Source organism: Eucyclogobius newberryi, unplaced genomic scaffold, assembly GCF_026437365.1.
Source record: "Eucyclogobius newberryi isolate DKJ021-1_F unplaced genomic scaffold, fEucNew1.0.hap1 SCAF_17, whole genome shotgun sequence".
NCBI lineage: Eukaryota > Metazoa > Chordata > Actinopteri > Gobiiformes > Gobiidae > Eucyclogobius > Eucyclogobius newberryi.
The window spans coordinates 20,676,973-20,690,041 of NW_027315801.1; the positions used below are offsets into that span (position 1 = coordinate 20,676,973).

The window sequence follows — 13,069 nt, forward strand, 5'->3', positions numbered from 1 at the left end:
AGAGTGCAAAGTGGAGCTATTTAGTGGCAATCCTACAAAGTGTGAGAAGCTTTGGTACCGACGCCAAAATGTGAGCTAAAAGTAGAAGTAGGCTAGTGCTACTTTACAAGGGGCCTAGATTCTGGGGTTTAGATTGTAGAGGATTTGTTCTGGAGAAGTAGGTCCACACTCACAGCAGTTGCAGTGGTTTGGTACTGTAACCACTAAAACACGATCATCTAATTATATTTGTCAAATCTTTCTCCCCTTTAATGTTACACTGTATAAAATTGCAATTCCTTTATTTTTTAAGCAGGAAAAGATTAAAATATGTCAAACCTATCCGAGTTAGAAAACAGTTGGGAGGTTGTTAATATACAGAAGAAATAGTAATGGTCCAAGTATACTGCCTTGCGGAATTCCGATATTACATTTTGTGTGCTTGGATTTAACTTGATCCGGAGCGAGCAACTTCCCACCTGAAAAGTGTGCATTTAACATCTACTTTTTTAATGGAACTACATAACAAAAGTATAAGGTTTAAAAAAAAAAAGAAAGATTGTAGGTCTACCAGACTATCAGCCTGGATAAAAACATCTTACAATGCAACCAACGAAAAATCTCCACATTTTCCTTTTAATCTGCAGAGAAACTTTCCTGGGTCAGAAACAATCCCAGCCTACAACGCAAAGTTACCACCAAAAAGGGCTGAATGCTAGAAGTGCACTCTGCTCGGCCCATGTGTGTCTCAGATGTTGCGTTGAGGTGCAGATGGGAGATTTATAAGCCAGACTCACGCAGCTGGTTGAAGTGGGTCTGCAGTCCATCTGGTCCTGGGACGGAGCACACTAGCCTGGACTTCTGAAACGTGCTCCACTTGTTCACCAAGCTTCTCTGACCGCCTATGTCGTTCTGCAAACACACAACGTACTCAACAATTGTTCTTCGGCACAGAATCGGTGCAGTAAATCAGACAATGAATTCGTATAGTTATCGTGTTCTTCAGCAGTACTTGTTGTAGTGATAGTAATAATAGTAGTAGCAGTAAATCAGAAAATGAATTTGTATAGTTAGTGTGTTCTTCAGCAGTACTTGTTGTAGTGATAGTAGTAATAGTAGTAGCAGTAAATCAGCCAATGAATTCGTATAGTTATTGTGTTCTTAAGTAGTACTTGTTGTAGTAATAGTAATAATAGTAATAATAGTAGTAGCAGTAGTTCACTAAATCATCTTTATCATTTAAGTTTAATTTCTGCTCCGCTTTAGAAACGTGCAGTGGAGCATGTGCCAGCGCTGGAGACGGCAGTGTAAACAGGAACAGTGGAGCTCGTCAGAACAGCAGATAAAGCCCAAACTAAACACAGGCACAGGTACATTTACAGGAGGAGTGCAGAGACATCTCGGTGAGAATCTGTGCTCGGGGCCACACGCACACTACGCCAGCACAAGCGCAATTTTACTGGAGTTTATTGTTCATTTTGTTGTCAAGCACAAATGGCACGAAGAAATCAATGAAGAACGCGGTCAAAAATATATATGAGTGGGAGAAATTGAACAAACCTAAATGAACAAACCTAATATATATATTTTTATCATCACAGGCACATCAGTTGATATTGTTATGAATGAAATTTGCTCATACTAAACTCTAAAAGTCCTAGTTGAGGGTAAAATATTTCACAAAATGTCATTTCATTTAATTTCAATTATTATTAATCAGTCAGCTAATTTAGCATATCTTCAAAATAACACATTTGTTTGGTGTTTTTACCTTGCAGACCCGGGCGACGCGTGAGTAGATGACCTTTCCCTCTGACCCCTCAGACTCCTGGGCACGCTCAGTGAAGAACATGTAAACTTTATCATCCTCAGGGTTATCAGTCTCCGACAGAGCAGACACGCGGATGAACTGAGCATCTGCAGAAGGAAAACATGCACAAACTTACATTTGCTGTAATCTACTTGTTTAGTCCATTTTATTGTGCAAAAATGATTCAGGTTTTCCTTTTACTGTAACGTTTGTTTTTAGTTTACAGACAAACAAAGATTATATTATGTTCGAATCCGGCAGAACAAGTGTGTTTGAATCATGTTTTGATCTTTGGGCGACAGAGAAACTGCTGATAAAACCAGGAACTACAAGACAGAAATTTCTTTATAAAATAAACAAATCCTGCCCACTGCTTTCAGATTGAAGATAAAAGAAACTAAACCAGGAGCATCAGGAGCATCAGGAGAATCGTGAGAATCAGGAGCAGAGGAACAAGGAAAGAAACCATTCAACATGAAAAAAAATGGATGTTGATTTACTCGAAGAAGACAACAAGCATTATCATTGGCAGATTATTGTAGTATTTAGGTACCGCAGTACCTTGAAGCCAGTTGGAGTCATACTGCTCAGTGCGGATCACACGACGGTTACCAAGGGAACGGAAGAAGGCGGAGTCCCGGCTCATAAAGTCAGAGGTAATGCCCGCATACAGCTCCCCATCTGAAGAGATATGAAGATGAAATGAAATACAGGACTAGGTTTGGGTTGGATGGAGTTCAGTCCAGATGAGTAATTAATTATAGGTTAACCTGGTTTGAACCTGGCTTAGACCTGGTTTAGTCCTGGTTTAGACCTGGTTTAGTCCTGAGTCACGTCTGGTCTCCTGGTTCAGTCATTGTTTTGCCCTGGGTTACGGCTGGTTCAGGCTTAAATATTTCTGGGGTCATTCCAAATTGAGACCAGGTTTAGTCCTAGTATTAGTCCTGGTTTAGTTCGGATTAACTTACCCACTACAGCAGAGGCAGTCTTCTGAAGAGGGTCGTAGGGACACTTTCCTTTGCCGCACTCAGTCTGACTGTAGGACAGCGCCTGCTGCTCTAACTGGGAACAAACATAAAGAGATGAAACTTATTTAGCAATAAAAATCAGTTTTCACCCCAGATGGGACTCGAACCCACAATCCCTGGCTTAGGAGGCCAGTGCCTTATCCATTAGGCCACTGGGGCTCAGGTTACCACAATCATCCTGTTCTGTTCAAGACTATTGACCTTTAGACTGGCTGGTGAGAATAGAGTTTAACAGAGTGGCAATGGCAACGTATTGATATAAGGAAAAAAGGAAAAACAGGAGCAGAGCTGATGATGTTTCTGTTTCATTTCTTCTTGTTTTGAGAAGATCAGAGGAACAGCTCAAGTTAGATGTGCTGTAGATAAAGTCAGAAGTGAACTTATTGAGATGGTTTATACACAAAAATGCTAAGGTTAGATTTGGTAGAAAACAGCAGAAGACATAACAACTATTTTTCCCAGTAAGTCAATAACTAAACACATGATTTCACATGTCGCTTTAATTTCCAAGGTCACTGGTGTTGAGGTTGTTCATGGGGTATTACGGGGCCAAGTGTTCGGATTATGGACGTGTGAAGTCTTAAAAGTCACCCACAAAGTGTCTTCATGGACCTTTATGGGATTATCCAAAGTTCACCGTGGAAGGAGGGTCATGCTGTGGGAATTTGGACACGTCAAAGGGAAATTCAAACAAACTTTAAGAACCTTGCAGGAAATTTGGATTGAAATGTTTTGGATGGACAGAAGAAGGCTATTTTAAAGATGATCATTAACCCCTTTATCACCTTCATTGACTATCAATTGCTCCCTTTTTGGTTTCTTAATGTACTCTTTTTGAGGGCTCAGGGAGGTCAAAACGTATAAATTCATTCAAATCTGATGAAAGTATGTTTAGCGCTGGTATTGGTATGAATGTGAATGCTATTTCGATTCATCAGACTTGGAGCTGACCCAAGACTTTTATTGAATTCGTTTCGTATCTGTACAAAAATGGAAGAGCACCTAATTTGCATTTCCTTTTTCTCGCAATCACTCAAACCGTTCTTTCGACCATACAAAACAGCCATATCACTTCTGAACAAATTACGACTGTCAAATAAACTGTGGGCGCAGACAGGAGGGTATTGTGCCGGAGAGAAAGCAGGACAGAGGGAGGGGGAGGCGATGAAGGGGCGAGGACAGAGGGAGAGGGAAGAGGCCATGGGGGAATACGGGCAGACTCCACACTGAGAGGCTCCGGCTGCTCTGCAAAGATATGGGTCATCAATGGAACAGAATACGGACGAAATACAGGTATGAAGTAAAGGGGAAGGCCTATGTGGGGAAAGTTAAAAAGGACAGGTTTGGTTCAATGGGGTGAGCTGCCGTTTCTGAATACAGTATTTTCCGGAATATAAGTCTTTTTTTTTCATTTTCCAAAGCGTATGTGATATTATGCACATTATTATATAAATGTACTTATTTTCACACTGGCAACTGCATTTCACATGTTGATTATTTTCACACTGACACACTAAGCGACGCAGATGAAGAATCAGCACTTCCTCTACCTCCGGAGTTTGTGGAGTTGTTTAGAAGTGACACAGAAGAAGAATAATTCAATGGATTTAGTGATTTGGGGTAATACTGATGCTTTGGTAAACGTGTTAGCATGTTCTTTATGCTATAGTTATCTGAATACGTTAACATACCAGACACTTACCACAGTTCGTTGTCTGTGCATCATGTAGCTGAAGGTGTTACGTTAGCATACGTACAACTATTCACCATGTTCTCTAATCCGTTATTATTTTAAACTGCATTTCAAGATGAAATGTCTGTTTTTTGGTCACGGTAAATGCCTTTCGTCTGAGTTGTTCTTTCGGTCCTTAGTTAGTGAATGGATGTGAGAGTGAATGGTTGTCTCTCAGCGTTAGCCTGGAGACCTCACGGGCCTCTGTACAAGAAGCTTCAACTAAAGGGGTGTTTCCAAATTGCCAGCACAGCAACTTTCATTTTTTACTACATAGTTGACATAGTTTTAGCCATAACATTATTATCTAATTACTAAATAACTAAACTTCAAATCAGGACACATGCCGGAAATTAAGCATAATCCTTTGAAAAAGCTTGTTTTATTTGAAGTTCCTTATCATTTACACTACAGCAGCTGAGTTTGTTGTGGACTATATGATTGAGACAAAGCATTCATTTACTTCTTAATATGTTCACTTTACACATTTAATAATTGTAAATAATAATAGACACTTCTGGCTCTGAGTTTTATCACGTTTGATCTGGTCAGGTGACACAGCATAGTTACTGTTCCAAATGCACTTCCAGGCGGCATTTGTAGAGAGAAAAACACACTATTTTGTTTAAACTGGTGTAACAATAGAGGGATTGTTAACATAGCATTTTACCATCTGGATGTTGTGGGTTCAATTCTGCCAGTGCAGCCTTTCACTATATTTATTTATTTATTTTTATCTTTATTATTTTTTCCCCTCCATCCCTTGTTGGGTTTTATCTATGGGAGTTTTTGTTTATAGGAGATCTTCTACTGAAAGTGTTTTTCAGACTTCCTATAAGTGATCTGTTCTTCTGTATCTACCTCTGTATCTACCTGCGTTGCAACAATGAAATTTCCCCATGTGGGACAATAAAGGAATATCTTATCTTATCTTATAGCTGCATAAGAGACAGACAATCAAGTCCTGTTAAAATATGTAAAATATGAATGTGCTGTTAATTAATAATGATGATTGACGCTTGCTACTAAAGCTGCCTAATTGCATGAATTTAGCACAGTCTAATTATTTTTTCCACTCAAACCAGTTGATGATATACGTAATTATTAATCTGAAATAATATACGTTATATGCTAATACAATAAACTTATCTGGTAAAATGCAGTTATAAGACTGGTTTTAAAATGGTTTACTGACACTCCAGTGGCAACTCAAAGATGTTATTGATTCTATAATCAAAGGAATGAATCAACAAAATCCTCTCCCTGGCAGTTAGCAGAGTGGCACAGCGGAAGCGTGCTGGGCCCATAACCCAGAGGTCGATGGATCGAAACCATCCTCTGCTAGTCGGCTCCTTTTGGTGCCAGGAATACTAAATATGTTGTTTATTCCACCTCTAATTTGAGGGTTTGCTTTTTTTTAAAGAAGTTATTTACTTACTTTCACAGAAGATTTTTTTTAGAGAAGTAAAACGGCACTGGCGTTTTTGCATCATTCATTTAAAAAAGTTGCATTAGGTGGTATTTTATGAACCAGCTTGAACTGCATTCCATCTTGTTTTCTAATCACTTCTGTGTTAAGAAAATCCAAAGAGCCCTTTCAAGAACTCCTGTACTTCTGAGCATCTGCGTGATGTGTTCAAGTACCTGTTGGAATAGTCCGGTGTGTATGTAAGCACATCTGGGGTTGAAGGCGCCCGTCCCGCACACGTACAGGTGAGTCTGGTTAAACGGCTGAAGCACTCGCAGGAAGTTACCACAGTCCATCTGAACATAAAAAGACTAAAATTATTATAGACTGATGAGTGACACACTGAAATACTGTACATACACTCCTCAAACCAAACATCATAATTAAATCTACACAATTTGATTACGTGAGGTATTGTGAACTCACCACAGGGTCTTTTCCGGCCATGAGACAGTCCTGAACCCGGTCGGGACTTGCGGGCCAAAACAGCTTCAGAGAAAACAGAGAAAGATAACAATGTCAGCACAAGGACTTGAACTGATTTAATATTGTGTGAGCAGTTGGCAATGTTTGTGTGGACTAGACTAATGTGGACAAAGAGGAGGTTCTTAGATGAAAGGAAGGAGGAGAGAGTCCAAGCCAAGAGAAGTTCAACAAAAGGGCACTAAATCACCTTAATCTGATAATAAGCATCAGTGAGGGTGAAGTATGAGGTTTTAAATGGACAGAACACATTATCTATGTTATGTAAGATGATAAAGCAACACTGAGGAATCAGTCAACAGCATTTTAATATGAATCCTTTAGTAGTATTGGCCAACACGATGGTGACATAATCAAATAAGACTTGTAGTACTTGTCATGGTCAATTCTGGATTTTTTCAGCCGATGCCGATTAAATATCAAAAATATTTTTTTTTAGATATCTAGAAAGGTCTAGAACTGGTGAAACATACATACACAATATATCTAGGAAATAACAACATTTGTTGTGTCACCACCTTTTTAGATTTAGTGATCTTCTATTTTCATTTGAACTAAAACACATCTGGAGCACAAAGGGCAAACTAGAAGTGACACACGGCACATAGAGCTCGTCCTCTGAGCCGAGAGTCAGTCTTTTAAATCTCGCTGGTTGGTGGTTTGATCGCCGCTGCCTCAGGTGAATATCGCTGTTGTGTCCTTGGGCAAGACGCTTAACCCGCCTCGTCCCCAGTTTCTGCATAGATGCTTGTATGAAGCGCTTTGAGTGCCTTAACAGTCAAAAAATGCTGTAGAAATATATCGATATTATTATATTGTCCATCCCTCCGTGGTTGTCAATCAAAATCTAAACAGATTGTCTAAAGTGAAGATTGTTTGCATGTACCATGCATATGATATACTCTATTTTGATCTAACTTTTAACCACTTCATCAGTTTTAAATTAAGATGTATTTAATTTTAATTAAGTGTTTAAAGACAAATTAGCAAACAATGTCAGCATTTCAGGCTCCATTGGGAACCATTAACAATTTGTAAACCCCTGTATTATTCCCGTTTTGCCTAGAGTCATATTTAAGGATTGAGAACATGGTTGTGATTAATCCTGATTGGATGAGGAAGTGTTCGGCGGCAGAGCTCCGTAATGGTTCCCTGATGAAGCTGCAGCTGCTGGAGGTTCAGCCCAGAGAGAAGCCTGGATCCTGGGGAAGATAAGAGCCCGCAGCCCCTTATCTGAGAGCCACAGGCTGGATCATGACCCGGATCAGGACTGGCATCTGGACCACCACAGAGGAGAGCACACGGGGGAATCATGGGATGCACAGGGGGTCTGATGGTGACATGGGAAAATGAGCTTCAGATAGAAATTATTTATATACGCTATTGATGGTTTTGTCATTTTGATCAATATCTCTGTCTAATACAATATATCGTTTTTGTTTGTGTTTTCTCAAAAATTGTGACTCTTAAATTTGTATCTAATTGCTGTATTCATCTAATATATTTGTTTGAGTTTGTAATACCACCATTCATCATTAATAACTAATAGACTCAGTAGAAAGACACCAGGTTCTTGTCCAAGCACAGCAGGATAAATGCTTCCACCGCCTGTTGTAATTTAACCTCTACAGAACAATCAGTTTACTTTTCTGAGATAACACCAGGTCAACAACCTCCATCAACACTCCAAACACTAATTAGTTATAATGTAAATACACATAATAAGTCAGGTAACGTCTTAAAAGAGGGAATTATGTTGTGTTTCTCATTGATTCAACAGAGAGTTTTCACCCACACCAAACTGCACCCTCCACTATGACACACTGACCACACTGCTGACCATGTGTCCCTATTGTTGACGATGAAGAATGGCTACGAGGGGGTCAGCAACATGTGCCCCAGTGGCCTAATGGATAAGGCACTGGCCTCCTAAGCCAGGGATTGTGGGTTCGAGTCCCATCTGGGGTGAATCCATTAGTTACTTAAAGAGCTTTTCAGGTAAGAATGAATATTATCTAGAGCCACTGCAAAAGATAGGCTTGTTATGCAATTTAACATGTATTTTCTTTATATAAATTGTGCTTATCCAGGTGGGTCCATAAGGAATCTTAGTATGTAGCACACGACTCCCACGCTTTTGCCCATTCATTCTGTCAATCTTGTGAAAGTGCTTTCCAAATAAAAAACTTTTCACAGAACGAGGAGTGCATTTTTCTCACGACTTTTCACAACCTCGACTGTGCCACGCTGCTTAGACAAAGTGCCACAAAACTAAACATCTCGTCACGTTCCTCCCTTCTCCCGGCGTCGGGCCGTTTCATGTGGCTCTGACTCCGAACCCAGGGCGGAGAGCGGAGAGAGTTACTGTGGAGGAAAACCACAACAAAGGCGTGAGTCGCTCTGAATGAACGTAAATATGCAGCTACCACCACAAACGGACGGGGAGAAGGTTGTGCGACCTCGGGGTGAACTCTCTGAGGAATATGTGTTAGACGATCCCAAATTCATAAGACGTCGCCAACTGGAAGGAGGCTTTTGTCAAGATACAGTTTCAAAACAACGTGTGGAAAGACAGTGGAACAGTCTCTGGTTTTGGCCCGTAGGCTTCATTAGACGGGACGGTACAGAGGGGGAAATGAAGATGAGACCGGGGAGGGACATTGCAGCAAATTATCGAGACCACAGGAGGCACACTGGTCACTAGTTCAAACCATGCAGTTATTGTGTTTATGGGTTATGATTGGGTTTTGTGCGTGTCCATGTAAACACTATATCCTTATTATAGAAACCCAGTTATGACAGTATCCTGATTATGAGAAACAGGGTTATATTCAGGGTATATGCTGATTGTGTCCAGAATACTGCACATCGTAAACGTACTCGTTGATAGCTGATGAGGTCATTCCTTTCAAATGCGTCACAGAAATAAAAACTCTCATTGCACGGTTCTGTTGGAGTTAGGGCTCGAGGCGCAATAGAAATAGAAAGTGACCTGACTAACATGTTGTAAAGAATTGGAGAAGTGTGTATTCTACATCACGTAAAAATCTTGCCATGACATTTGATGATTTGTTCAATTCGATAAAGAAATTGGATTTATTGTGAAGTTGAGGTATTTCCAACTGAGACTCCTACAAAAGCTTACCTTCCACACATGATTTTCAGAGCTTTCCATGGATTTGTCACGCTAAGGTTGGACTCCTGCAACTCTCTGTATCTTGCTGCCACTTGCACATAACTCCAGTTTTGTCCTCTAAACATTTTGTCCTGTTGCTTTTAGAATACATTTCAAAATTCTACAGACACATGTTTGTAGAACCTGTCAAGAGTTGCTGCAGTTTTCCTCTCCTCCCAGAGCCCTGTACTTGTGATGTTACATTGCTAAACATGTCCAAACAAAGCACCGTATTGAACCATAACTACAATTTAGTTTGACTTTTGACCCTTACAAATGAGTAATCTTGCTAGTAAACGCATGACTGCAGAACATAAGAACCATTAGCCAAAACCGGGCCGCGGATAATACTGGGTACACTTCAGACTCGAACCCTTAACAACTTCTACGTCTGCACACTTGACCAAAAATATTTCTAAAAATCCTTTGTGACACAGCCACTTTGTGACACACTAAACTTTATCAATGTTTTTTTCTTTTCTCTCAGGACCACACCCTGCGCCCCCCGAGAAACCACATGCGAAGTTCAGAGGAGCTCATGCGTGAAAACATGATAAAAACATGCTGGTCTGATAGGCTTTGACGTGTTTTTGGTGGGAACGGCCCCAGCTGTGGCCCGGGACAATGCGCCGTCGCATTAGGGCCAGTGAGCATCACCAAACACTGGCCCAAACATCGATATGTGTGTCCTGCCCTGTCTGCTCCGTGTGGGGTAAGGAGACTGGGCCAAGCCAAGGGTTAAATAGGACAATGGGAAATAACTTATGGTATGTACGACTGACCAACAGCACATTAAGGGGCTTTACAGGAGAACCATAACAACGGGACACAAAACACTTAAAAATAACAACTACTTCGGCTACAAACTGTACTTGCGTGCTCTAACTGTACTTGCGTGCTCTGATGGTGCAAACATGTCACTGTGGCTCAGATAAAGTCTGAGGAGGACTGGATATTGTCTGGTATCCTGACTACTTCAAGATACAAAACCCACCTCCATACAGCGTAGTCTTGATACAATTCAAAATACCACAATATATACTTTGATGCGATCCAATACATTAGGAAAAAGACCCATTGTTCCATAGTTAAAGCCATTTTTCAAAGATGTACACATGTATTTAATCATATTCTAGTTATTCTCATAATTAATGTTTTTATCTAATCTGATGCATCCGTCATGTTCATGTGAGTAATAAATACATTAAAAACAATATCAGCTTATTGAAACCTGTTTGAATCTAATTTACTGTATATAATTCTGTCACGATATGTTTTTATTTTCTCCTCATTCATTGACTTCCTGCTTGGTAAGTTTTGGTGCAAGAGTTACACGTTTGATGCTTGAATTGAGTGGGATTTAGCTTTCAGCAGTTACACACTTTGAGATGCTGCAGCTGCATTTGTACTGGTTTGCTTTGGTTTGGAATATTTGTCTTTTTTAAACATATTTGCTATTTGTTAAAAGTACTTATTTTGATTGAGTAGTATTTTGATTTCCTGAAGTTGTTTGGTTGTACTGATTACGGAACATATTGCAGAACATATTTGTGAGTCGTAGTATCTCTTATTTGTGTACTTGTTGAGGGGGTAATAAAGTATACCTTGAGTCTCACACAGTCACAGAGCTAAATTAAGAATTGAATGTACATTTCTTGGATGTAATATTAATTATGTATCAGGTGCAATAACCAAAATGACTTGAACTGCTAAACATCTCCTGTTCTTGACCTCACATCGTATAAAGAACAACGGCTCTGGGAAAGACTGAAACCTCCCAGAAAGCCACATTTCAGGAGTCACCCGGGACTAAACCAGGACTAAACATAGTCTAAGACATGAAAAACCACAACACACCGGCTCGAGCCAAGAACACACATAATATGACTAATATGACTAAATCCGAACTAGACTAAGTTATGTTCAACCCAGGATTTTCCCGTGGGTGGATTCTAACCAATATTTACCCAAGATTCTGGAAATATTTGGCCCATTTAGACTCGCTTGAACTACAGAGCTGCTTCTGTGCCCTCAGCATAAAGCCCTGAGCATATTTGCCAACCATCTGTAGAAGACATAACTTGAATATTTTTTAAGTTCTAGGTCAAATAATTCAAACTTTATCCAGTTTGATTGAATGCTGTTATCTGAAACCTTCACAATAAACGACCAGAAATGTGGTGTGGACCTTTATAATTTCAGGCTCAAATCTGCGTGTGAATATGATTATTTTTCTTTCATTTTTAAATAGCAGAGGGTTAATTGAAATGGCTCAAAGGTGGTCAGTAAGCACATGAAGCCCTATAGAAGTATTCAGGTATTAATGTCTCTATATGTTTAATTTATGGTTAAATAAGTCATTGCAAAGGCTTAAAATTAATATAGTAGCGTCTCAATGAACAGAAAGACGCCTTTTTAAATGTTAGCTTTATTTTTTTTTATGTGATGTCAGTGGCATAACTAAAATGAATGTGAGTATTTCCAATGAAACTATCCACCAGTTTCAGAGTGATGAAGAAATAGCGCGGCTGCCATGGCAATTAGCAATTCAAAGCAAAATAGCATCTTTAAAAAGGCAAAATGTCCTCGAAATGAAATCAACAAACAGGAAGTTGAAACCCACAAACACTTAGATTGTAGGGTCCACTTTAAAAAAATAAGGCAGGAATAATACCTAACATGTTTGGCTTGCTTCTTGTGTGTCTTTAGCTACGCTCTGGACTGAGGAGTTTTCACGCCATTTAAAAAACAAAAACAAAGAGCGTAAATCTTATGAAAATCGTCAGTGCGTCTAAAAGTAGTTCTGTTGTTGTTGTATCTTTTATGTTATGTCTCTTGTTTTGTGTAGATTTCTAAATGTTTTAAATGTTTTTATATGATGTGCTGCAAATGTTTCTAATTCAATAGGTTCTTATCTGCTTGGCTGAATGGAAATAAAGTGAATCAAATGAATAAATAAAATAAAATAAAATAAATAAAATACAATAGATATAATAAAATAAATATGCACTATGTAACCTTTCTGGCTGAGGGTCCACTACTTGCATTACACTTGTCTTTCCTCCATTACAGGGGTTTTTACTGCTAAAAAAATATCCTCAAATTCATGCATTTTTCCAGCCGTAACTTTGTCTGGTCTATTTCCAGTCTCCATGGAGATTTGATAAGTTTATAGCCATACTGTGGAGCATTCAGGGCAAAGCAATAACAGCTCCATAAATATATAGTGAACTTTAAAAACACAAGGACAATATGAATATAGAAGTAATACATATGCTATAACACTATTAACAACTTGCAGTCACTATATGATGAATTTGAGTTCCCTTGCAACAAATAAGCCAACAGTGATATAAACATGGCCTTTTTGGCACTCAGCACTGAATAACTTAGA

The 13,069-nt window shown here is 39.3% G+C and overlaps 1 protein-coding gene and 2 non-coding genes across 5 annotated transcripts in view; 1 reads left to right on the plus strand and 2 right to left on the minus strand.

Annotated features, from left to right (window-relative positions):
• Positions 1–13,069, minus strand: part of sema3h (sema domain, immunoglobulin domain (Ig), short basic domain, secreted, (semaphorin) 3H) — a 78,657-nt gene that overhangs the window by 33,094 nt on the left and 32,494 nt on the right. For all 3 annotated transcript variants that reach the window (XM_072449369.1, XM_072449370.1, XM_072449368.1), the window contains exons 3-8: positions 6,444–6,506; positions 6,194–6,313; positions 2,758–2,851; positions 2,351–2,470; positions 1,751–1,896; positions 777–891 (exon numbers count right to left, since the gene is read on the minus strand). In XM_072449369.1, coding sequence (XP_072305470.1) covers positions 777–891; positions 1,751–1,896; positions 2,351–2,470; positions 2,758–2,851; positions 6,194–6,313; positions 6,444–6,506 — 658 coding nt within the window. The remainder of the gene's footprint in view (positions 1–776; positions 892–1,750; positions 1,897–2,350; positions 2,471–2,757; positions 2,852–6,193; positions 6,314–6,443; positions 6,507–13,069) is intronic.
• trnar-ccu (transfer RNA arginine (anticodon CCU)) lies at positions 2,904–2,976 on the minus strand. The gene has a single exon. It is a non-coding gene; the product is annotated as a tRNA-Arg (tRNA).
• On the plus strand, positions 8,396–8,468 carry trnar-ccu (transfer RNA arginine (anticodon CCU)). Its single transcript has one exon. It is a non-coding gene; the product is annotated as a tRNA-Arg (tRNA).